At 32.3% G+C, this 27,709-nt stretch overlaps 1 protein-coding gene across 8 annotated transcripts in view; it reads left to right on the forward strand.

The window, feature by feature from the left end:
- The window catches only part of DENND1B (DENN domain containing 1B), a 277,082-nt gene that overhangs the window by 158,224 nt on the left and 91,149 nt on the right, over positions 1 to 27,709 (forward strand). For 7 of the 8 annotated variants that reach the window (XM_007989064.3, XM_037985771.2, XM_037985770.2 and 4 more), the window contains 4 exons: positions 213 to 313; positions 5,950 to 5,995; positions 10,762 to 10,863; positions 22,597 to 22,722. In XM_007989064.3, the coding sequence (XP_007987255.3) occupies positions 213 to 313; positions 5,950 to 5,995; positions 10,762 to 10,863; positions 22,597 to 22,722 (375 nt within the window). The remainder of the gene's footprint in view (positions 1 to 212; positions 314 to 5,949; positions 5,996 to 10,761; positions 10,864 to 22,596; positions 22,723 to 27,709) is intronic. The other variant, XM_073011651.1, reaches the window with a different exon arrangement.

Genomic DNA, 27,709 nt, shown 5'->3' on the forward strand with positions numbered 1-27,709 from the left:
ATTCCCAAGAAGCTACTTTTGCTCTTTATATACGTTTCAGAGGGGCCTCTGAGACATAAGACTTTTTACATGTAGAATTGGTAAAGACAATGTGATTTATGTCATTATGTAAATTGTTCTGTGATTACTGTTCATTGTTGATACATTGAACATTGCTTTTTGTTTGGAAGGTCAGCAGCTACTTATTTTTGTTATCCTTTTACAAATTTTAGTTAACTGCCTGTATCCATGGATCAGCTGCTCTTCTATACCCAATGTATTGGCAACACATATACATCCCAGTGCTTCCTCCACACCTGCTGGACTACTGCTGGTAAGCTGGCTTTTGCCAGACTCCTTTAAATTTAGGTTTCATGATTAGATATCTGTTTATTTGTGAATTAGATAAACTTGGGGATATATTTAAAAGAATCACAGAAACTTACATTTTAATAAATAGTAAAGATGGCTTTTATGAAGGAAAAAATAATTCTGTTCAAAGGTAGCACAAATTTATACTTAGCAAACATAAAGTTCTTTAGATTTTGTGAATTTCTTCTGCAGTCATTTAGATAATGCAAAATAGGAAAAAATAACAGTCTTAAGTTGTGTTTAGGAAAACTATATAGAAGTTATGGTGTCAGTTAGAGAGCTCAATATCCCAGGTGTCGGAATTTGTCTGGCAAATCTGCCAGAAACCACATTGTTGCTGTCAGGGCATACTCTCGTTACCTTTACTTCAGAACACACTACTCTACCCCTCTTTTTTTGATATTAGCCCACCAAATACCAAGTACTGACAAAGGGGTTGTCTCTAATACAAGAATTCTTGTTTTTTGTTTAAGTCAAAGTCTCAGCCTTGAACCACCATGAACAGCAATGTTGAAAAGTACTGGGAGTAATTCTGAAAAGTTTCCTGGCATTAGACACAATTCCTAAGGGATCCCACCCAGTAACCAGGCCTCTAGAACCTCCTTGTTCTCTTCGCTGGAAGAATCTGCATACTTATCATGAGTCTAAATAAGGATTAGACTTCTAAATAGCAGCTTCTGGGCCTTCTTCAAAACTAGGGGGGGAAATGTTATCTTTATTGCATAATCATCTTCTGCAGGTGTAGCCTAATTCTTAAGAAATGTGATGGGATTTTTTCTCTAAACCATTGTGCACACACATAGAAGGAAACAATTTTGACCTTAATGTGTTTTCTTATTTCACAGCTAATGTTACTAAAACACAGCACTTTTAGAATCAATGCATTCATTTAACTTTCTTATTTCATAAAAGGCAGAAAGTATTAAGGATTAAAAATGATTTAAGTTCATACATAGAGGGTTTCTATTAACTTTTTATGACTAACTGTCTTCAGAGCAAGTGATTGTAGTGACAACACATGTACTTGGCCACATATTGATTATATTAATATATTGTTGTGTTTCCACAGCATGGTAATATTATTAGAATTGATAATGCTGTGAAGTAGGTGCCCAGTGACCTACCATTGCTATTATGCTGTTTGAGAACTAGAAAGGAGAAACTGTTTGGCAGGAAACTATAGGAATGTAGTTTATATTGTTAAGCGTTATACACACAAGTCTAAGAATAAAGCTAAATCTGTAAATAAGCCCTTTGTTATTCATTTTAGAGTTTTTCTTTAACCAACATACCTGTAGTATTTTAGCATTCCTTAAAGGGAGGGTCTCTCATTTATTTATGTTGACATATGCAGTAGATCTTTGTATATACTGTTCAGTAATTAAACTTTACTTATTTAAAAATATATGTTACAGCAGTATTTGGAAATATATTGATATACGATTTTATATCATGTATCTTTAGAATTACATTTTATATATGATGTTAGTGCCATCTTAATTTTTATATTAAAATGTTCTAACCTCTTAAGAGATAACACACCTTTAATTAGGTTCAATTATCTGTAATGAATTACACATTTAAGATTTTCTAAAATGTTATTTAGAAATTATTCTATGACACAGGCAGTTCTGTACTAATTTTTTCCAGAGCCTTTCTGATAGTTTCTACCCGTCATTAAATTCAATGAAGGAAACTTGTTTCATATTTCAGTCCCTGGAATTTTCTTTCTAGTTTCTAATGTCTGAAATAGCCTTTGGGTTGAGTTCTAACAGCTTCCATGCCAAAAACTCCCTGGTTCAAAGAGTGAATCAGTGATATTCAAACAAGAAGTTACCTGAAACTTCCTGAACCTTAAGGTCACAATGATAGGCTCAGCTTCTATCATAGGAACTAAGTAGTGTAATATAATATATTTTTTTAAAGAATAGCCATCAGAAAACTTGGTAAACTAAACTGTTTCCTAAGGTAAACGGTTTTCTTCCATTTCCATCCTTGAGGTTAAAATCGTACTGATCTACATGTAAAAGGGAAAAAAATTACAGATCATCCCTTCAATGTCACAGTATTTGATTAAATAATTTTTATGAATATTCCAGTTCAAAAATAGTATCATGAAGATTTGATAGGAAAAGATATATATTTGCTAACTCTTTGGCATGATTGGAACTTTCTGATTCCTGAGGTAATCCTACCTCCATAAAGTATTTCTGTTTTTGCAGCTGGTAGCTCTGCTGTGGGTTGGACTGTGGAGAGCCATAATGCCATCTTGTGACCATAGATGAATATCACATCTTGGTCCACCAATAAAGCCTTGTTACTTTGTTGATTCATCCATTCATTTGTTCATTAAACATTTAGTGACCATCTAAATATTTTGCCAAGCTGTGAATATGTAATGTAATGAATAAGATTTAGTTTCTGCCCTTGCAGGGTTCACAGATAGCAAGAAATACACACATACTTCGATATGCACACATGCACACACATAGCACAGTACTGCAACATTATAAGTATTACAGGATAGGCATACAAAGGACCATGGATGGCAACACATGAAAAGAAGTGGCATACACTCCCTGGTAGCTTAAAGAAGGTGCCTGGGAGGAAATGACACCATCTGCATTTTTCCCTAATCAGCCAATATAAGAATACTTTTAATATGGGAAGTCTGTGATATTGCAAGGCATTCTTAACCTATCTGAATCCATAAACACATGACAGATAATGTGACTTTAGTGCTAGTAAAATTATTATTATCTATTATTTGTTCATGAATGATTGAGTCACTATTTAGGCTATATGACTCTTCTTTTTATGAAAGGAGCAGGTTTAGCTTCTGAGAGAATAGGTTTTTTAAAAAAACAAATGGAAAATTGTATACTTCAGACTACCCCAATAGACTGCTGTTATGGTCTATGTCATTGGTGGTCTCTTTGTAAGAAGACCTAAAAAGAAAAAAAAAAAGCTATTCTTAAATACAGATAATTGCTACCAAAAAGAAGCAGCAATCATATGGAGGTTTCTGTATCCCATCTTTGCAAAATAACTACATTGAAAGAAAGATCTAGGACAGTTTTGCACACAGAGGACAAAACATCTGAGTTGCCAAGAATTTCTTCTTGACTTGATAATGCTCTAATCGAATTAGGAAATTTAAGCTAGGGTTGCAAACTTACATTTCATGAGATTTGGGTGATTTCATATTAGGATTACACAATCCAGTTTTTGTGAGAAAGAAACAACTATTCACTCTATATTCTGCAAAATGTAATTATTTTAAGAAATTAGTCTCTAGGTTAATAATATTTACAGTTCTCACATCTGTGTTTTGGATTTTATGAGAAATTGGTGAGAAGAGAACATGTGGATGTAACAAGTGATCCCATTTTAAAAGTTGGAAGTTATTGTATGATGACATTTTGCATACAAGCTTTTTAATTGATATTTTTATGCCAGCTTAATAATTTTTATAAATGTGTTTTTTATACTTCAAAAGATAAGTATGTCTTCCATAAAGTTTAAAAAAATGTTTTCCTAGATGTATTTGCTGGCACTTCAGTAGGTTATTTAGCAGTCCACTTCTGATTTTATGAAACTCTGACCCACCCATTTATCCCACCAACATTTGTAAAATGGACTTAGTAATTATTGTTTCTTAGAAGACTTAACTATTTTAAAACTCTTTCATTAAAATGTACTTTGAATTTCAGACTGCATGGGCTTTTCTGTACTATAAATCTTGTGAGTAGGATAAGCTAACCTGAGGTGAACTGGAAGTTTACGCAGTGACTTTAATAATTTTATGCTATTTTGGATATAGGCAGGGATTGAGATATTTTTGATCATGGGAGTTGCCTAACTTCATTTTGTTAAAGTTATCAAAACCTTGTTGTGGAAGCCTAGATTTGCTAGTGATATGCACTTTAGTCTTCTCTGGAGCCCCAGAAGGAATTCAGGGATGAGAACTTGAACTAGGGAAGTAGTGGAACAGTCCACATTTGTTCCTCCTGTTTCCTTTTGAAGGTAGAAAATCTCTTAGGTCTTAAGGATATCAAGGCCTATAAAAAGTTCTCAACTTTCAGCCGAGTGAAGTATCCAGAATATCAGATCAATTCCAGATGGTCTCTTGCATTCAAATTAAAAAAATAAATAGGAAGGAATAAAGCTACAAAGGGCAAAGACAACTGGGAATTACAATCTAGTACAATAAGAAGTAATGAACTAGAATGTACAGGCTAACGAGGAGTAAAATAAGAACTTTAACACTTACTTTGTAAATTCTGGATATATGGATTAGTGGTTAGCCATCTTTAAATAAATTTGGAACTTTTTAAGATTACTTTGAAATCTCTGGGTCTGTCAGGGTGCCTGTGTAATCTATTGCTGGTTCTCAGTAGCAAAGTGAACACACAGAAATTTGGACATCTCTGTTCTGATAATGACAATGATGTTTAGAAAATTATGCAAATCCTTTGAGAAACAGGATTATCTGTTTGCATTAACAGAAAAGGTGTGTGATAATAGAGCACGAAGATGCCTGTAAAAGAATTACCAAAAATGTTTTATTTTAAAATAGCTATTTTTTCATATATCCACTATTACCTTCGTAGATATCTGTCAATTCTCATGTTTTTCTGTTAGATAATATTTTAGGTTTGAAATGTCAAGTTGAATAATTTTCTTCTTGTATTTCATGAGAAGTATTTCTGAAATAACCAGCAATTCTTATTTTATGTATTAAAAATTTAGTATCTGTATTTTTTGCAAGAGTATAAAACCCATAGGGAATATATTCTGTTTATATTGTCTATTATGTTCCCAAGTTTCTATCCTAAGGCCTGGCACCTGCTTTGCTCTAAATATCATGTGTCAAATTAATTAATTCAAGATTATTCTCACACTTAAGTATTTTTAAATTTATTAAAATTATTTCATTATTAAAAGTGAAAGTTGGATAAATCTGAATTTATACAATTAAGTAAATAAAAGACAATGTATACGAGGGGAAAGATAGCACAGTAGGTGAGGAAATTGTTTCCTTTTGTACATCCACTTCCAGAACAGTGCCTGACAAACGATAAGTCATGATAAATATTTGCGACTGACCCTGTACCCTAATATTTGGTGACATAGGAGGTATGTATCAATGAAGATATATATTAAGACTATCATAGAAATAAGAATTTAATTGAATAGGAAAAGATGTGCAAAAGGGATGTAAATAAGTTTGATGATTAGGATATATTTGCTATGAGGTACATGGAAAAGATTCAATTCAGACTATGGCCTAGACCTTGATATTCTTCTTAAGTTAAAAACAAACCAACAAACAAACTTTTTAGACATTATAACTCTTGATTAAATTATAAATGACTTTATGATGTTTATAAAAAGCAACCTTAAGTTTAAATATATTAATGGCCTCTAAGATTAAATTTGAGCTTTATATATTGAATAATTTTGAATATCCATAATGTGTTATGCTGGAACTGAGCATTTAATACATTTAATTTTTAATCATTTTGAATTACTTATACTGTTGTTTCAGTTTTAATGAACTATATGAATCTATGCATATATATATTTTTAATTTAGTGCCCCAATGCCATACCTGATTGGAATACACTCCAGCCTCATAGAGGTGAGTATCTTTCAGACATGAGATAGTGATAAAATTAACTCATAAAATAATAGTTAAAACAGTTTTGTTTTGAAGGAATATCAATGGAATAGGACAAAGAAGTGACTCGTTTCATATTTAGAGTATGCTTATCATTTTTAAAGAGAACATTGAAATAATTTCATTTAAATTAACATACTAAATGACCTTTTTTTTATGGCATGAAATCCATAAAAATAAGTTATATTTGGTAGAAATCATATAAGTTTTAAATACTAAAACTTCAGTCCTTGATCAATTGCCTTTTTTTATGGCAACTTGAGATCATTTATATCTCTTTTTCAGACCTATATTTTGAAAGTCAAAATTTATGTACTTATGAGTCATGAAGTAAAATTTTTTATTTTGCAGACTTCATTATGTTCCCATTTATCAGTATATATATTTTAAATGTGGTTTTAATATACTAATCATTAACTTTAGAATATAGCCTTAAGTTTTAATTTTCAGTTCTGTTTGGGAATATAAAATTTAGTATTTTTTTTCCACCATTACCGCATCATTTTAAAATTATTTTTGTCATTTAAGTTATTCCTATAGTGAAAGACCTTGAACTATTAACACCATGAACTTGAAATTAGTGAGATTCCCAGGAAGGTCTTGGTATAGGGTCAGCATCTTAACAAAATAAGCAAAAGGCTTGAATTAAAACAAAGGATTGGGTCAATTGAGTGGTGTCATTATGCTGGATGCTGTCAGTTTTATTCAGATAAATTTATCTTTTTTTGCTGGTTGTACAGATTGTACTTTAACTCAGTTTCTAATGAGCAACCTAAATGAGTTAGCTTTGGTTTTCCTCTTAGTTGCCATCACTCTATACACTCCATCAGTCCTTGCTTTGATCAAAGATGAGTCTGTTGATATATTTTAAAACTCCTGAGGATCATATTGGGAGAGAGTCATGCCCCTTTAGGAGGCGCAGGTTGTGGATTCCGACCTGTACTCTAGCTTTGGGCATTTTTTCTTATCACAAAATGCTAGGGCAACATTTTTTATTTGTTTCACCAATAACAAAAAAAAAATTTAAATGAATATCTTGAGTAGATTTGTTTGTAATATTGAAGTCTGAGTTGCATAACTTTATGACTCCTTATTTTTTATTCATTTCTAGAAAACTTATTCTTACATGCCAAGGTAGTTTCAGTGAAAGGATAAATTGCATAAAATGAAATATGAATGAGTAGGTACTTAATTTGTTACAAGATTATATGACTAGCATTTAGTTTATCAGTAATTTGACTTTATTTAAAATCTAACCTTGGTTGGATTGTTTTCTAAAAAGGGTCGTCAAATTTGATTTTTATATTAGTATACTTGTCGCTTCTTAATGAATCTAATAGGATACATAATTTTTATAACATGTTTATTTATTTATAGAGATGAAAAATATTTAAAGTTGTTGGTTACCTGTTGATGTTATAGGTTTTTTGCATAATGATTCTACATCAAGTTTTAAAACAAATGATTCAGCTTTTCCAAAATACTGTATAAAAGGGTATATATTTTAAACATTCAATTAAATTTATCACATATTCTTGGATACCTATAAAGAAAACCAATACTGTTTTTAAGTAGCAAATTTAAGAATTGTTTGCGCCTTAAAAAGTGTTGTCTTAGAGAATAATCCATTCTAACTTTAAATTGACTCGTATTATTAAATGAGAATATTTGAAGCCATGATTAGACTGGTTGAAATCTCTGTAGTTTTCATACTCTGGACTTATCTAAGTGTCTTAATAGTCAGCCTTATTTTATTTAATTGGTTTATTAGTGAATGAGAAGCTATACTGGGCACTTCAGGAATGCTTTTAAAACAATTGGATACCATTCAGCAACTTTCTTGTTAATCTATTACAAGATGATGTCAATCCCGCAAATTTCATTCTTGTTATGGCACTATTAGGAAGATTTTTTTCACTAAAATTTCTACCTTTTATGCTTTTTAATTTTTACCAAAATGGTCTCGTAATTAAAATATTGATACAGCTATTTACATATTTAATATGTAAGACTGAACTGAGTAAATGTTTGCTTCTTGCTTAGCAATTACAACCAATTTTTCTTTAAGGAATAATTAAAATATTTTCTTATTCCCTTTCTCTTGGTCAAGAGAGTTTCAACACATTTTATTGTTTTTTTAGGTTGGTGCAAAATTAATTGCGGTTTTGCTGTTTTTTTTTTTTTTTTTTAATGGCAAAAACTGCAGTTAATTTTGCACCAACCTTATGTAACAACTTCTAAATGTATTTGTTCAAAGACATGAAATTAACATCCCTTAACATCTTTCTTTCAATTGTTTTAATGAAATTATGAGTAAAGGATGGCCAGAATCTTTTTAAAATACAAATTTCTTTCTAAAATAAAGGCTAAAGACACTTTGTTCTGCCTGAAAACTAGACTTTGGGGATGAACTCAAGGCAGACTAAGGCCTGCAGGTCATAAGGAATAAATTAGTAGAGGCTACAAATTTGAGGAATATCTTATTGTTTTAATGTACAATGGATTCTAAATAAAATGTTGACCCACTTTTATAAAATCATGTGATTGCTGCCACTGTGTCATTTCTTTGTATTAATGTGCATAAGTATATTTGTAGCCATATTGTATGGAAAAGTTAAACATAGAGGGTGTGAGAAAGACTTCACTTCATACAGTTGTGCTCAATAAGCATTTCAGTCTATGTCTAATATTTTCTTATTTTTGAAGAAAAAGACAATTTTAAAAATTTTCTTAATTTTGTATCTCATAACTTTATGAGAGGTAACAGTGTAGACACAGAAAGAGGTACCATTTTATTTACCACATGACTTCCCATGCCTATTTAGAAAAAAAAATAGTTGAAGTCTAATTTGGAGAGAAAAAATAGATAAAATATTGATACTAATCCAAATTAAAATAAATTTGTTACTCTCTATTTTTTCCTTTTTTGCTAATGTATTAATAGAATTATTTTCATGTCAGGGAATCTCAGTTTATTAATTTGAAATGAATTTATTTTTCTATTCTTTTTCGAGTGGTCCCTTAAATAAAATTTAATATTCAGCAATTACCGGGTTTTTAAAACTAAGAGCAGTTTTGAAAAAAGTGTACATGTCATAGTAGTACCAATTTCCTTGTTCTGAGTTTAGTGATAATGTCCTCACAAAACACTTTGTGGGCACATAACCTTATCTTAGGCTATTTACAAACTAAGTCATTTTATCCCTTAACAAATATGTCAGGTTTATTGGATTATCTTTATAGTTTCTGTCATAAAATGACAACTTAAAGTTGAAGATGAAAATCAAAATTATGACATGTTTTTTACACAAATGTAATTAATATAATTTATATTTTTACTTATAAAATAGGTTATTGTGGTCATACTATAGTTACTTTATAGGTAACTACACATATATGTACTTAAAGCTTTTTACATATTTGTAAACATGTGAAAAGAAAAGGAAATGAGTGTATTTGTAAATATTTTTGAAGTAGTATCAATAGTATCACTGTAGGTGATTCTCTGCTAATATCTTAGAAGTGGCCATCTTTTAAGTCTTTATAATAAAGAAGACAGATTTTTAGAATCATCTGTTCTCATTGTAGACATTAAGCCTTTCTTAACATGTGGAAATTCTCTGCTTTAGACTACCATTGCTTTAGAAAGTTTAACATTCTAATATGCAGAGATTTGAAATTGTAAATGGATCAGAGAAATTTTAATTATGATCAATTTAAAATAACCAGTTTGGCTAATTTAAAATATAAGGTAATAAGGTTTTAAGTGATAATTTTCAAAAATGACTATTATTGTAGACCACCACTTTAAAAATACTACACTAAAATTATTAACCTATTGCTAGTTGCTTTATACAATTATAAAATTCAGAGTTCACGAATATATTTAATTAATGAGCACTTATCACTAAAGAATAATACTATTTGTTACAAATTAAATAAGACTAATAAAATTATATGAATTGTTTAAGTATACCTATTAGTTTAAGTAGGAAAAATGAACCGTAAGTATTTTCTTTAAGGATGAAAAATATGATAAAATTCTTATTTACTATTATTTGTAGACATATTGAGATAATTTGACTATTTTGATTAAACTTTCAAACAAATGAGACAAGTCAAGATAGTCTGATAGGCTATTAAATTTGATACCTTCTATTGAAATTCATGTGAGAAATATTACTAACAATAAATTCCATATTACTATCCTGTTATTTTCTCTTATTCAGCTTTCAGTCCTCATCATCAACATATACGTTTTGGTATGGAATATAGATAGAAAATTTAAATTACAGTTTAATGCTGTAGTCATAGTTATTGGTTTATGTTATCCTTGCAATATGATTTTTGCTAAACATAGGTATAGAGCTGGCCACAAATTCTTCTATCATGGGACTGAAATTAAGTGGAAAAATTTTAAAGTATATAATTTGTTTATGGTTTGATGTAACTGTGCCTATTTTATAAGAAGTTTTGTTGTTGTTATGTTTAATATAAGATGAGCAAATATTCAATTTTAAGCATTTTTACTAAATCTTTTCGTATAGGTTGTAGTCAGACTTTCTCAGGAGGCAAAGTTGTTTCTATCCTTTTATAATATAGGATTTTCCTTTTTTCTTTTCCCAAGCCTAATGCGTTAAGATAATATTTTCTGTTTCCAAGCTCATCATAAACTTTGTAAAGTAAATATACTAAGATTTGTATTCATAATTGTGTTTTTTTAATAGAGAGTGAAAAATAAATCATTGGAAGATGTTGTTATGTTAAATGTTGATACAAACACATTAGAATCACCATTTAGTGACTTGAACAACCTACCAAGTGATGTGGTAAGTATGAAGGCTATTCAGTGGTGAACATATATGTTTTCTCCTGGACCTCTGAATTACTAAGTTATTTTTCCCACTTTTAATATCTGAAATAAAAGGGTTGGGTATTTGCATGGGGTGTTAGAGGAATCAATGTTGATTCCATATTTAATATTTTTACCTTTTAGCAGTTGAGATTTTGAATGGAACATCATATTCCTTATTGTAAAAGTAGGATCATAATTAAAAAGCTGAATGCATTCATTAGGCAGAGTTTCTTTAAACCTAAGTCTCTTCATCTCATCTTAATCATTATATTACAAAGTAGGCATTTCTGTCTGCCTAGTGGCATGTCTTGCAAAAGAATGAGAGAGAGTTTTTGAAGGCAAGAAGAAGAAGGGGGCCAATTATCGGCTTTTGCTTCCCTGCCACCTGCCAGCGCTTTTCCTTTTAATTAATGATCTGATGTTACTGGTCAATATAATAAAAAATGCTTGTACAGTTGGGGTCAGAAAATTCTGGCTTTGATCTCCCTCAACTTTCTGAAACATTTATTTGTTTTCTCTAAATTATTTCAGTTTTATTTTAATCTTTTCTATCCTGCTGAGGGCCGCAAGAATGAAAACCTACACTGTTTGTCATTTGCTTTGGCAGAGCAAAGACTGCTTACTTAGAATTCTATTTGTAAATTAAACTGCAAACCCAGTTTGTCATAAAAGACATCTGATCCTTTTGAAATGACGAAAACTGTCTTTTGTCTGTAAAGGCTGATAAATTAAGTGCCAGTTCTCTTCTGGTCTTTGATCTTGCGGAGGGTTGTGTGTGTGTGAGTGTGTCTGCAGCTTATAATGGGACATATTCTGTATGTCATGTTAAATAGTCTCCAAAAGTGCATTATTTTTGGCCTTCATATTCCTTAGTATGGGACAAAAATGCAAACTAGTACTGTTTCTGTATATATTTTAATGACTACTTAAAAATATCTTTATAACATAGTTCTAAGTTAAAATAACTTCCTTTTAAAAAATCAAAGCATTTATTCTTTATATGGATATTAAAATTTGGGAAAAAAATACCTTCAGAACATATTTTTCTGTAATATTGAACTACTTTGAAATCCATTATTAAGGAATTTGAGAAAGTGAATTTAAAAAATCCTAAACTCAAAAATCCACCAATACCAGCCTTGATTGTCCTTCTGTCTAATGATAGGAAAAATACGATTTTAAAGTCAAAATCAGATTATTTATGCCCATAATAACCTAAAATACTTGCTGACCTTGAGGCATATTAAAATTGAACTACCTTATCTTACTGTAGTAAAACTTTTGCTATGAGTGTACAAATCTAAACCTAGGCCAGTGAACAATTACATCTTTTTAGCTTATTATAACTAGATTACCTCATTATAAAATTTTTGCAAAAACAAAATCACAAATAAATTATTAGAGTTATTCATTTAAAAATCATTCAAAGTGTTTTTCACTGTATAGAGAAATAATTATGAAAATAGAATCCTAACTTTTAGGAACGCTTTCCTTATGTGCATGTACTTCCTACTGTTAATATCCTAGGGAGAAAGATTGTTAAAAAGAGAAAGAAGGAAAAAAAGAGAAAGAAATTCAGCTTTCCTGTACATGATATTAAAATTTTTATAGGCAGCTTCAATCAATGAAAGATGATTCTTGAGAAACATAATCTTTGAAATTTTATTTTTTGATGGGTGATTCTTTTTTAAATTGAGAAGTACTACTTTCCTAGTAGAATTAGTTTGATGATTAAAACATTTATTTAAATATATGGAAAAGTTAAATATTCACACATGTGAAGGTCTAAGTATATAAAATGACAGAAGGGACCATCTTATTATTTACTCATGAACAACAATGTAAACATAACTGAAATATTTAAAAATATAGATAAAAGTTATACTGAAAGGTGGTATAAATTGATTAAATAAATATATGCTTGAAATTCAGGGACACAGGCTTACAGAGAAATTTAAAGAATAGACAAAAATTGTTCTGAGATGGAGCTAGGACCATTTACTGAAAGTATGAGATGGTTTAAAGTTATAGTAATTTTCTAAAAATATTTTGGGTGATTTTTAGAACCCATTTCTAATAAATTTAGCTTTTTCATCTGTTTTCTATCTCTTATAATTTTGGAGGAAATAGGATGAAGCATCACATCATATTTTAGAAGCTGCCCTACCCCCACTAGACAGAACAGGACAATTGTAAATGTTTTAAATGAAATGTGTTAAAATTGCAAATGATCTTCCTAAAATTTTGTGTGTGTGATTTAAATTGATAAAATATACTTGAAACCTGAAAAATGTTACTATTAGTATTGTTTGATTGTTTAATAGGTTAACTGAGATTTAAATGGGGGGGGTCCTTTTAAAATCATTCACCAAAGCATTTAAATTATACTTATGGGCTGGTTGACTTTCTGTGCATGTGTACTCTATTATTGTGTCAGATTGACCAGTGGTCTTGGCTGTTCAAAGGTCAGTGGTCACAGTTGTCCTGAATTACTAGTTCTTTTTTCCTGTGGACCCTCTGCTGTGTTGCATGCTGTAATCTTCTTAATGGCTTCATTCCAATATTCACACATAATATTTTAGATTTATTGACTGTTAGAAATACTACCATGCCAGTAGCAGTTCCGCTACTCTTAAGGTATTTAAAATTGGAAAAATAAATCAGGGCAAAGCTTTCAGGATTCCTTTGTTTTCCTTAAGGGAGGGGGAAAACCTCTTTTCCTGTCTTCTGACAAGAACACTTGTTTTTTGATTTCATCATTTCACTATAGATTTGGATCATTAAAAGAAAAAAAACAAATATTTTATTGGGAGTGATTTTAACGATATTGATTATTACATGGAATAACTTTTAAAGGCAGTAGATCCAATAAAATATACTCTTGTAGTTTTTGTCTATGAATATATTGTGACTTTACTTTTTTAGTGGCTGTGCCAAATAGACACCTTTAAACATCTGTAGTATAGTTTAAATGTTTTGAAATAAAAAAAGTAAATGTTAGGACTCAGTTACAGCATCAATCAAAGTTAGTGTTATTGTGGTATGTTCATAAGGGTGAGAAAAAGAACCAATTGAATTAAATATAATATTTGAAATCTCAAATGAGTTGATTTTAATTCATGAAAATGCAGTATTAAAACCTCCTATTCCAAATCTGCATACAATTTAGTTTTAATTGCATAATAATTTAAAATGTATTTCTGAGATATTCCTGCTCATTTTAATTTTTATCATCAACATTTTAAAAAGCAATTTGGAGGTTGTTACTATTTCAAATATAAATAGGATTACCCTCTTACCAGGAATTAAGCTAATCATTAGAATTATAAGATTTAGGAATTCTCTCCTCATATGAATATTAAATTAAACAATTATAAATTCCTATAGATGAAAGTACATTAGAATTGACATCTGAAAAAGTTACATGTATTACAATATTCGTTACAACAGGCAAGTTTTTTGACCTGTATTGCTTAACTGTCTCTAATAATTTAAACTCGTTAGATTGTAAGAATAGTAATAATATTGATAGGTGAATATGCTATTCCTATTTTAGATAAGAAAATCAAGGCACAGAAAGTATACTGTTAATGGTACATCTAGAGATTCAGTTCATAGAGGTTGATCCTCAGGCCTGTGTCTGAAACAGTAGACCATGGTCCCTTTCATATAAATGTGATATACAATGTAATGAATAACTCCTTTAAAATATATTATAGAAGCTTGCTTGCCACTTAAACTTGTTAAAGAAATATTAGTTTGATCCATTTGATTTAAATTAGGATTTTCAGCACTATTTTTAAAACTTCATTTTCGTCTTATTGGAAAATAATTTTGTGTTTTCTACTATGAGGGTATAGAGAAAATATGGTACACTTAAGAGTTATTGTACAAGTCACTGTAGACCACTGTTACATGATAGCTATATTTTGTATGTAGCATATTTCATGACTAAAACATTGAAAAGACTTTATTATAATGATGCTATCTAAAATATCATGTATATTATAGTGAAGCTTTCAGGAATCATAAGAAGGAGTGCCTTAAATGGTTTTTTTGTGATTAAAAAAAAAGAAAGACACGAATTGCTCTGAATCACCAAAAATCATTAAGAGCATATAAGAACTGGAGAAAGTCTCTAAATCTCTGATATCAAATATTTGAATATCTACATTCAAGTGAATTTATTAATTTGGGGATAAGCTTGAAAGAATTAGTTTTTTTTCAGATAATTCTAAAATAAACTTTTTAAAAAATATTAAGTTATGTAAGCAAATTAAACTCTTAGAACCACACGGACTGTCAATGGATATGTTTAATTCATTGAATATTTCCTGTAATCTAACATGAAGGTTTAACATGTTAAATTGTCATAATATATGTTATAAAGAAAAATAGGCCCCAGAGAATATTATATTAGTTCCAGGTTTGCCACAGTTCTGCTGTTATCCTTATTGTGTTTAATGGTAAATGAAGTCCCTAACAAATTTCTAGGGTGGTCAGGTTAGAAAGATTCATTCAGCTTCTAGAGTAATTTGGAGAACATTTTATTACTTCAGGAGACAAATATTGCTTTTAGTTTGCCCTTGGAAAAGTATAGTCATGCTTTTTCTCCTCTCAATCTCCAATTGGTAGAATTCAGGCATCTAGTTGTACCTTGCTCCCACCACACAGCCTTGGTACAGTGCTTCGTAAATAGGCGTTCAATACGTGATTGCTGAAAGGAAATATAATTGCACTTCTTTTATCTTTAGTAATAGAAGCTTGCTTTTAAAGTCTGTTTACAGTTACCTCCTAGAACATTTTATAAGGATGTTTCCATTTGACTTTAATAATAATGAAAATGAGAAACCTGGATGCATATATAAAATATACTTTTTTGACTATGAGTATTACCTTTTATTTCCTGTGTTTAGAAAAAGAGACCATGTTGTGATGGCAATCATTGTGCTTCTGCATACCCAGCTGAATGTCTGTGGAAACTCAGCTATTCTTTTAAATAGTTATAATCAGAGACATAATTATTTTTAATATAAGTAGTTTTTTTTGTTGTTGTTTGTAGGTAAACTATTATAGATTTTACTGTCCTCCCAACTGTTTTCTTGGTGTATATTTAAAAAATATAAACCTTAAATACTAAAACAAAGAAGACAAAAGCAAAACCCAAAAACCTTAACTGTGCTTCTAAACATTTAAAAGATTTTTGTTAGTTTCTCTCAATTGAATAAGAGAACCTGGCTTTCCCACAGCAATGATCCAGGCTTTGGTAATCCCTCCCTTTATGTCTCTGTACTTTTGCCATTCTAAAGTTGATTTATTGTTTGTTACTTTTAGTGATTTTAAGTGCTCAATGAAGTTCCTTGGCTTTCTCGTGGCTTTTCATTTCCAACTGAATTACCTCGCCTTACTTTTAATGTCTTCCTCCCACCCACCATGTATTATCTTAATGGCATGCTTCTTTCTCTTGTTACTGCAGATATGTTTTTTTTTTTTTCTGAAAAATGTAAACCTTGATTTTGGCTTTTAAAATTATTTCCAATTTATTTCTGGTCCTTTAAATTCTTGATTTTTCCACATTCAAGCAACTTTTTTGTGTGTAATATTGTGAGCACTGTCACAATAGCGGTTCCCAAACTTTGCTAATATCATAATGACCAAGTGACCTTTTAAATGAATTATGTTTCTGAGCACCATCATAGATACTTCAATTGAGTCAACTAGAGGAATAATTGTAGAATTGTGCCTGGAACAATTGTTAGATTTGTTCATTTATTCATTCAACAGGTATTTATCAAGTATCTACTGTGTACAAACATTGTGCTAAGAACTGGGTATATAGTGGTGAACAAGCAGACATATACTCTTATTTCATAGAGTTTATGGTGTGTTAACACTCATCTAGTATTACAAATAGAGACAAATGTTATAAAGAAACAGTGCGGTTGGAGAGAATTACAGTGGTATCCTAATTTAGATGAAGGGTGAGATAGGTAGAGGCTGAGCCTGTTCTAGCTCAGTGACACAGTAAAAAACCATGTGTGCTTCTGTGGTGCAGCAAGGCATTATCTTATGTGGTAGTGCCTAAATTCTCGGGGGCTCAAATGTTCTTCTCCAGCTTAATAACAAAGGCTGCAAGCCTGAGGTTTCATTTTTCTTATGACGTGACAGGAACCTGATGCTGTGCCAGTTGCACTGAGGATGGGATTTCAGGTGCACCAGTATGAGAAACTATGGAAGCAGTTAGGAGCTTGGTCTATATTCTTATTTCATATCTCTCATATATCTTTATACTGTTTGTTTATTATCCTTTATACTGTTTATTATCATTTATACTGTTTATTATCATTTATACTGTTTGTTTGCTGTTTGGTGTATTTACTAGGGTACAAGCTAAGCTGCTATAACAGAGAGACCTAAATACCCATTCTTAGATAAAAATAGAAATATATTTATCTCTTGTATAACAATTAAGAGGTAAGTTTTCCAGAGATGTGGGACAACTCTGCCATCCTCAATACATAGCATGCAACTCCAGGTTTAAGGTATGCTGTTTGTCTACCTTGCCCCAGAATAAAGAGGAGAATCCACAGAGGGGTATTCATATCCCTTTTAGGGACAGCCTGAAAATGTCATGTTCCTCAACTCATTCCATTTGTCTGAACCCAGCCATATGGACACACCAAGTTCCAAGGGATGTTGGAAACTAGCTGAGTTAACCTAGTTTTGTTAAATATGCACCAGCCCAAACTTAAGATTTCAATTAGCAAAGAAAGAGAAAATAGATGTTGGTGGACTTAAAGCCATCTCTGCTATAAGTAAACTGATATGAAAATAATTTTAGCCAAACTGAGATGCCATTTTTACTAGTCCGCACGCTCAGATCAGCCTTTTGTGGTCCAGCCAAGCTCAGTGTATCAGGAACATCTTTATGGAGAATTGGCCTCAATGATGGTGAGTATGAGTAAGCCAAGTGGGAGGAGGAAGAAGAGGGGGAGGAGAGATAACATATTTAAAGTTTTTCCTGTGGGGAAGAGGTTGGTTGATTCAAGACCTATATAGCTGTAGTGAAATAAACAAAAACATTATGCAAAATGAGATAGTAGAGATAGGCAGGGGAAATCATAAAATATGTGTAGTTCTTGTTAAAGACCTTTGGATTTTATTGGAAATTCATTGAATTTCCAATTGAATACTTGTAGATGATGCCATATTAGTTAGGATTTGACAGGTACTTTAAACCAATGAAACAATGTAATGATATGCTCTGTGAGTATATCATATGCTTTTCATTTAATGTTAAAGGTTACTGTTTTAATCTTCAAATAGAGATTTGTTAGAAAATTATTAAGAGAGAAGTGTTAATTTTGTTTCTTAATAAACTGAACTTTAGAAAGGTTAAAGAAGTGTGGGGATTTAATATCTAATTCATGTGATAACTATAACATGATTCATGGAAGAATAAAAGGTTTCAACTTTATATCTTTGTTCTACAGATGATTTTTTGACACTTTAACTTTTATAAATATATGTAGTTTCTAGAGAACAGTTTAGTTATATGAAAGGAAATATTTAAAAATATCTTAGGAGTGTTTTAGGTTGTGTAGATTATGTAAATATTATTTTAGAACAGTTATTTTTATCTTCTCTTCTTTACCCTGATGTTTCTCTTTGTGATCATTAAAAGTAAAATAAAAATTTCTAGGTATAGCAGTTAATATATTTTTACTGCAAAAACATATCTAGAAATCACATCTAAAAGTTAAGTAGAAGAGGAAACCTGTCACTTCTCGGAAAAACTCAACCCCCTTATATGCTCTGCCTCCCTGGTTTACTCTCCTTTGGTATAATTACTTCATTACTTAGACTGTGTGCACATGGCTTATGCTCTTTTAACGTGTACCTGTTTGCTGTGTTTACTGATGTAATTCTGTCCTTTTATTCATAGTCGCTTTAGTGCTAAGAGGGTAAAAGTGGGAAATTGGTGGTAATATTATTCATGCTACAGTGAGTTCCCACTGTGCTAAAATCCAGGTTATAATTCTTCCCATGGATGACTGCTTAGAGGTCTGAATTCTCACTGAAAGGAATTTAAAACATTTGATACGAGCAATGAAGTGATGCTTATTTCTGAATTTTCTTTTCATTGTTTAACTTTTCATTTGTGATCTATCCTAATACTAAATTAGATTTTTAAAAAAATGTATTTACAGAGTGTAAAGTCTCTAAAGACCATAAGATAAAATGTCCTTTGTGAAGTAATCCTTAGCCATTGGAGGTTGAGGCTAGCTTACTTTCTTAAGAATAAAAAGATAAAACAATTGATATTTTTTCAATATTTATAGGATTATGTGATAATAGCCATATGACTAAGGTTCCAAATGCTTTTCTGAATTCAGAGTTATGGGTGAGTATAAGCCTTAGGATTTCATGGGAAGAGATACATTTATTTCATAACTAAACTTAGAAGTTTGGAAATTAAAGCAGAAAATGCTCTTTCCTAGACCAGGTATTTAAAAAGTACAGAACAGACACCATCATTTTTATAGATAAAAACTGCTAAAAGCTAATTAGCACTGCAAAGGGCATTGGTAACTGGTGATAATTTACTCCAGTGATGTAAAGACCAGAAACACAGCAAGTTTGATGCAATCATTTTATATTATATTAATATCCTTATATCTAAAACTGATTTTTAAAAACAATTGTTTTCTTACAGACTCTTTTTGAGCATTCATTTGCACATGTAGAAACACTTAGCTGCCCTTCTGGTCTCTGAAAAACAGGAACAACTTCAGATGTACTGGCAATTGAAGTCCAGTAGAGTAGATCAAGGAAAAATTCTTTTTATGTAATTTGTAAAAGTTGAAATAATGTAGAAAGAGGCAAAGGAGAAATATAATTATATTTCTTGCCAGGCAATTTTAGTTTAAAATCTGTATGAAATTAGATAGTATACTCATGTAGAATAACACTGTCCAAAAAAAAAAAAGTGAGCCACATGTATGATTGTGTTTTCTTGTAGCCACATTAAATAATAAAATAAATAGGTGAAATTAATTTTAATGATATATTTTATTTAACCCTATATATAAATATTGCTTCCAAATATAATCAATATAAAATTTGAGTTTTTTTTTTATTGTACTGAGTCTTCTAAATATAGTGTCTGTTTTACTCTTATGGCAAATCTCAGTTGAGATAAGTCAAATATCAAGTGCGTGTATGACTGATAGCTACCTTATTGGCCGGCATAGTTCTAGAACAAATGCTTTCTTTTTTCTATTTTCTACACGTCCACAGGGAGCTCAGGAGCCATCATTGACCAGTTTTGGAAGTGAAGGCTGCATTTTTATAATTTGGTTCGGAATGGCTTGTGGCAGTGTGTTTAATACTCCTGTATAACTCAGGCAACAATTATGTGGTCAAGGATTTGGTATAATGAAGGTTGAGGAATGGCTTGACTTGACTGTTTTCTTAGTGAGCATACATGTTGTGATTGTCTGGAGAACATTGTGTTCTTGATTTATGGAGAACTGAGTTGTGAATTTCATGTTTTATTTTTAAAAAGTACACATTAAGGAATTTTCTTTGGCAGAGATGTAAGGGGCATTTTGATTTTTTTTATTTTCTAAAGTAAAAATCTTTTAAAAAACAACTACTTATGTATAATAATACTTTAAAAAGACTGGAATCATATTCCTTACATTATAATCTTTTGGGGTGTGTATGTAGTAATTAAATATGTATATTGATATTCACTCCCATTGTTATTGAAGGCATTTGAAACTTAAAAATAGCATAGAAGTTTCAGAATAAAGGATATTAATTTAGATTTATTTTTGTAATTATTATTGTTTGAATATGTGGGTTACCTAAAAATATGCATTTATTGAGGTTAGATTTTAATAATAAAAACCTCTCTTAAATGAATCCTGGTTTATGCACTTTGTGGGCTAAATGAATTAGGCTCTCAACTTTTATCTGAATCTATGGAGCTTGGATATAAATTGAAAAGATCACAGCTATGGGGAGAAGACCTACACTGCAAAGGCCTTTCTGCATAGATTATGAACATAACTCAATAATTTTTTCAAAACTGTGGTTATAATTGGACCCAATGGGGGTCTGTTTCTTTGATCAGATCACAGTAACTGTGACTTTACACTGGAAAATGTCACTACTGTGAAGGTTTATCACCTGTAGAGCTGGTCTTTCCTCTGATGCTGTGTTCATTTCTCATTAGCATTATTCAAAGTTTAGTTGTTAATTAGGTTGACAGTTCAATTACAATCATCTACAAGTGAAGTCAGGGCTACTTGCATAAAGAAATAAAAATAACCCTTCTTGCATAGATATATGTGTGTATGTGTATATATGTGTGCATGTGTTTTTGTGTATATGTGTGCATGTGTATGTATGTGTGTATATGTTTGCATATATATGTATGCACATATATACATAAAAGGAAAAATGACACTATTTTGTTATATGATAGTTTCATAAGGGTAAGAATATGCTCTGTTAAGTGAGCATTCTTTCCAAAATTTGTCTTACCAGTTTTATTTCTAAATAAAACAGAATTATTACACAACATGCTTCCATTTTAAGCATTGATGAATATATATGAGAACCAATATTTTTAAATGTATAGAATATAGTTTACTATTTTGTGTGAAACGAACTGGTACAGTGAATTGGATGCATAGGAACATTTTATATCTCCTCCTCCTTAAATAATAAGAGTTTTCATCAGGAGTATGATCTCACTTAAAATTCTGTTCATAAATATGCATTTTCTAAAATATGTAACACTTGAAATTAAAAGATAGAAAAATGTATGAAAAATTAAAACAAACTTAAATACCTTTTAAAAATAAGCAAATTTTTAGATAAATTTTTCTTTGATTTAGAAACTTTAGTGTTTTAATCTGATTACTAGTTCATGAGACAATGATATTGAACTCAAACCCATGTGGTAGTGGAAAAAACTGGACAGAACTAGGTTTAGATCCCAGCTTTGCCACTTATTAGCTACATAGTAAGGGCAAATGAATTCACATCTTTGTTCCTCTATTTCTTCATTCATAGATGGGAATATGAATGCTTTTCTTAGAACACTGTTGTGAATATTAAATGAGACAGTGTATAACATTTGCATAAAATTCTCCACTCATGGTATAATTTCAATAACTTTATCTCCTCTCCCCTCTTCTTTATCTCATAATGACAAAAACTATTCAACAAATGACTGGAAAATTATATATGCAAATGAGACTTCCAAAAATAAAATTAAATGGTAAGTGATCCTGGAGGACCTGTAACACATAACCTTACATAGCAAAAACGAACAAAACCCAACCTGCTTCATCTCAAAACAAGTAGACACATGTTATAATTGCTAAAAATCTGTAGAAATGTGGCTCACAAGCAGTTTATTGTAAAATAATTAAAGCTTATTTATGTCAAGAGGCCTTGGGAAAAAAAGAGAGCATAAACCAATTTGCATTAGCACGTTACTCTCCTCTCCTGCTTTCGTTTCAATTAACAGACCAGCAGGTGCTCTCTGCAGTTAAAAAGATAAGCTATCAGGGAGCAGGATGAATTTTTGGCTGACCTAAAGACACTGTGGTTTGCCTGCTGATTGGGTTCCTACCTCGCTGTACCAATTTCTGAGGTGTTAATTTAACTATTCCTCTCTGTCATGCAGGTCTCGGCCTTGAAAAATAAACTGAAGAAGCAGTCTACAGCTACGGGTGATGGAGTAGCTAGGGCCTTTCTTAGAGCACAGGCTGCTTTGTTTGGATCCTACAGAGATGCACTGAGATACAAACCTGTAAGCGTTTTGTTTCATCACTGTTTTAATTTGCTTTTTATGGTTCTTTGGAATGAGACAGAAAAAAAGAGACATCATTTTAATATTGCACCTTGAAAAAGTATCATGGAAATCTTTTAAGATACAAAATATTATGTTTTAAAACATACATTTCATCTCCAATTTTTGACTTTTTATTTTTAGTTTTGTTTAGTACTCTTCCATTAGTATTTCCCAGAGAATTTGTGTCACCTTCTTAATACTCTAGAAGTGGACTACTTACTCCTTAACTAATGAAAAAATTGTATTACTGTAGTTTTGTTTTTTTTTTTTTTTTTTTTCTTTCTGAGATGGAGTCTCGCTCTGTCACCCAGGCTGGAGTGCAGTGGCCTGATCTCGGCTCACTGCAAGCTCTGCCTCTCGGGTTCACGCCATTCTCCTGCCTCAGCCTCCCGTGTAGCTGGGACTACAGGCGCCCGCCACCGCGCCCAACTAATTTTTCGTATTTTTAGTAGAGATGGGGTTTCACCATGTTAGCCAGGATGGTCTCGATTTCCTGACCTCGTGATCCGCCTGTCTCGGCCTCCCAAAGTGCTGAGATTACAGGCATGAGCCACCGCGCCCAGCCTGTATTACTGTATTTTAAAACACTTACCTGATCTTGTTAAGGTCCTTAAGAAATTCATAAGACAATTGGGCTTATTAGATTAATGTGTTTAGAAATGACAAGTACAAAGTGATACTTAAGAAAAATAGAACTTGAAGGTTTTACAATATTTGGAAATTTGTTGTCTTTGTAATTCATGACCCTTTGCTAAGCTGGGTTTATCTCTTTAGCATATCTTAGCTCATTTTCTCATTCTTTCTGTTTTAATACCCTAATTATTATTGTGTAGAATTATAGCCAAGTTTTTAAGAGTATCCAAAAAGGTGCAAGTCAAAATACATTTGTTGGTTAGAGTATGTTAGGCTGATTTTACAGAAATTATTAGACTATTCTTCCTTCACTGGGTAAGTAAGTTGTAAGAGATAAAAACATTGAGTTAGTAATAAGAAGACCTGCTATCTAATAGGAGTTGCTACTATGCTGCATAACCTTGACCCGTCTCCTTATTCTCTCTAGATTTTGATCTTCGTATTTGTAAAATGAGAATACTTATACCTTCCCGCTCTATCTTTCAACGTGGTGTTAAACTCAGTTGTAAACTATGAAGCACTAAACAAATGTGAAGGGGTTATATCTTCTCTAAACTGACTTCTGAATTAGTGGTTCCCACTCAAGTGATCCTTATAGCTCTAAAAGGTCATCCAGTTATTGGAAGGATTCCTTAAATGCATGGGGAAATCAGCTGCTGTTTCTATAAGTGTGTTTGTCTAGTTTACATGCTAATCTTTTTGAGACGTGTATATTTTTAAAGCATTATATAATTCATAGTACTATACAGAGTATACATATCTCACATGGGGGAGTCTTAAAAAATTGCTCATAGTTATAAGGGTCACATTCTTTAAAAGACTGGAAACCAATAATCTATGCTACAGTAGAGCATATTCATATTTCAATTGTTCAACATCAGTAAAAACATAAAAATGAGTTTGAAACACAAAATTAGTGATTGATTCTGGTTACATCACATTTTTAAAATAGGGATTGATTTCAAGTTTACAGTACAGGAACGAAAGTTAAAAATATCACTTTGCTTGAATTTTGACATATTTAAGTACATATTCATCTTTATAAACTAAACGTCATTTTTATTTAAAAATTGTTGAGTACTTCAGATTTGAAGAAAGGAGCAAATTGAAGTGAGAACATTTTCTTCAATGATTTAAACTATCAGTGTGTTGGGTACTGAGTGAAATTAATAAAATATCCCATCTTTAATATTAGTTACTATAGATTTCACTGTTTAATTTTATCACCCTGTAAGCTTCATTGAGCAGATAGGAGTGATAAGATTTCAGTGACTAACTTTTTTAAAAAAACCATCGTGAAAGCCAGATTGTTATTATCTGTGAAAAATGTTTAATTTTGTCTTAGAGTATCTTTCTTGTTTATTGATCACATTTTGTTATAAATTTATTTGTTTAGTTGCCTACATTTTTTTCTTTTTACTTTTGATATTTTCTTGTTTTCATTTCTGCTGTTAGTATTTTTTAGGAGCTAAGTGGTAGTATTTTCATTTTCTATGCCTTTACATTTCTTCTGACTCAATCTTTGAATGAAAGCTTCCTTTTTAATGTATACCGAATGCATTTAGATGATTATTTTCCATTTATTTTCACAAGAAATAGCTTTTAAGGAAAATTATTTCTTTTTGTGCATAAACTGCTTTTTCAACCATTATCTTTATAAATTGCTTGTATCATAATTTATTAAAAGTGTATTAATTTTTTGTTATATAATTCTTTTGGTCATTGATATAATAGACCAATGTCTTCTCTCTTCACTTAGACCTTTTTTTAATATCAACCAAAAATATTTTATATCAATCAAATAGATTTTGGTTGATATTTTAAAAAGGGCTAAGTGCAGAGAGAAGTTTCAAAAACATATTTAAGGAGTATCCTGTAGCTATTATAGTACAATTGGAAAAGAAAAGATTACTCAGTAGCTGTTAATAATATGAATTATTGGCCAGGTGTGGTGGCTCACGTCTGTAATCCCAGCACTTTGCACTTTGGGAGACCGAGATGGGCGGATCACAAGGTCAGGAGATCGAGACCATCCTGGTTAACACGGTGAAACCCCCGTCTCTACTAAAAATACAAAAAAATTAGCCAGGCGTGGTGGTGGGTACCTGTAGTCCTAGCTACTCCGGAGGCTGAGGCAGGAGAATGGCATGAACCTGGGAGGTGGAGCTTGCAGTGAGCCAAGATGGCGCCACTGCACTCCAGCTTGGGCAACAGAGCGAGACTGGGTCTCAAAAAAAAAAAAAAAAAAAAAGAATTATTTTACTAGACATTACTTTTTAAAATTTTATGATTGTTTATACACATAAAAATAAACCATTACTTCCCTTACTTTTAACAGAATTAAACCTGTAGGGTAGACCAATGACTGATCAGTCTCAGGGGCCATCTCTTCACCTGGCATTCAAGGCCCTTACCATGGGCAGGCAGTCTGTTTTCCTTTTTTTCTAAACTTTGCCCTCACTTCAGAGAATTCTGCCTGTGACTTCAAATGTCCTAAGCTTCTCAGGCTTCCACACGTTTACTTACAATGTTCTTTCTTCCTGGCAATGCTTTTCATCCTCACTTTTAATAGCCATCTGGTTCCTTCATGATCCTGGAAGCTATAGTTTGTACTGACCCCTTCTTTCTCTGAATTAATTATACTTATTTTATTTAACACATTTCTTCAGCCTTATTTACATATTATTTGTTAATTACATTATTTTGACTGATATTCATAATTTTTGATCACTATGAAAACATTAACTGACCATTGAACACCCATTGGATGACAGGCATTGATAGGCTCTTTGGATAAGTGTTCTTGTTGAATTTTTACAAGCCTTCAAAATATTACCCTTTATATTTTAAAGATGAGGAGGATGATACTCACAGAATTTGAGTAAGCTCACTGTTTCTCTAGCTAGTGAATAGGGGGCTTAGGTTTGAATTTGCTTTTTTCATGGTCCCTCTCTTGCTCTAGTGTGATATATTTCTGTTCTACCTTGCCTCTGTTATGATATGATGCTTTTTTTGAGATGGAGTCTCACTCTGTCTCCCAGGCTGGAGTGCAGTGGTGCAATCTTGGCTCACAGAAAGCTCCGCCTCCCAGGTTCATGCCATTCTCCTGCTTCAGCCTCCTGAGTAGCTGAGACTACAGGTGCCCACCACCATGCCTGGCTAATTTTTGAATTTTTAGTAGAGACGGAGTTTCACCATGTTAGCCAGGATGGTCTTGATCTCCTGACCTCGTGATCCACCCGTCTCGGCCCCAAAGTGCTGGGATTACAGGCATGAGCCACCACGCCCAGCCATGATACACTTCTTAAGATATGTTTCAAGGGTTCCAAGATGGCCAAATAGGAACAGCTCCAGTCTACATCTCCCAGCATGAGTGATGCAGAAGACGGCTGATTTCTGCATTTCCAACTGAGGTACTGGGTTCATCTCACTGGGGCTTGTGGGACAGTGGGGGCAGGACAGTGGGTGCAGCCCATGAGCATGAGTCGAAGCAGGGTGAGGCATCACCTCACCCGGGAAGCACAAGGGGTCAGGGAATTCCCCTTCCTAGACAAGGGAAGCTGTGACAGATGGCACCTGGAAAATCGGGTCACTCCCATCCTAATACTGCACTTTTCCAATGGTCTTAGCAAACGACATACCAGGAGATTATATCCTGTGCCTGTCTCGGAGGGTCCTATGCCCACGGAGTCTTGCTCATTGCTAGCACCGCAGTCTGAGATACAACTGCAAGGCGGCAGCGAGGCTGAGAGAGGGGCACCCGCCATTGCTGAGGCTCTAGTAAGTAAACAAAATGGCCAGGAAGCTTGAACTGGGTGGAGCCCACCGCAGCTCAAGGAGGCCTGCTTGTCTTTGTAGATTCAACATCTAGGGGCAAGGCATAGCTGAACAAAAGGCAGCAGAAACCTCTGCAGACTTAAATTTCCCTGTCTGACAGCTTTGAAGAGAGTAGTGGTTCTCCCAGCACAGAGTTTGAGATCTGAGAACGGAAAGACTGCCTTCTCAAGTGGATCCCTGACCACCAAGTAGCCTAAATGGGAGGCACCACCCAGTAGGGGCAGACTGACATCTCACACGGCCGGGTACCCCACTGAGATGAAGCTTCCAGAGAAACGATCAGGCAGCAACATTTGATGTTCAGCAATATTCTCTGTTCTGCAGCCTCCGCTGCTGATACCCAGGCAAACAGGGTCTGGAGTAAACCTCCAGCAAACTCCAACAGACCTGCAGCTGAGGGTCCTGACTGTTAGAAGGAAAACTAACTAACAGAAAGGTCATCCACACTAAAACCCCATCTGTATGTCACCATCAT

Source organism: Chlorocebus sabaeus, chromosome 25 (assembly GCF_047675955.1).
Source record: "Chlorocebus sabaeus isolate Y175 chromosome 25, mChlSab1.0.hap1, whole genome shotgun sequence".
NCBI classification, from domain to species: Eukaryota; Metazoa; Chordata; class Mammalia; order Primates; family Cercopithecidae; genus Chlorocebus; species Chlorocebus sabaeus.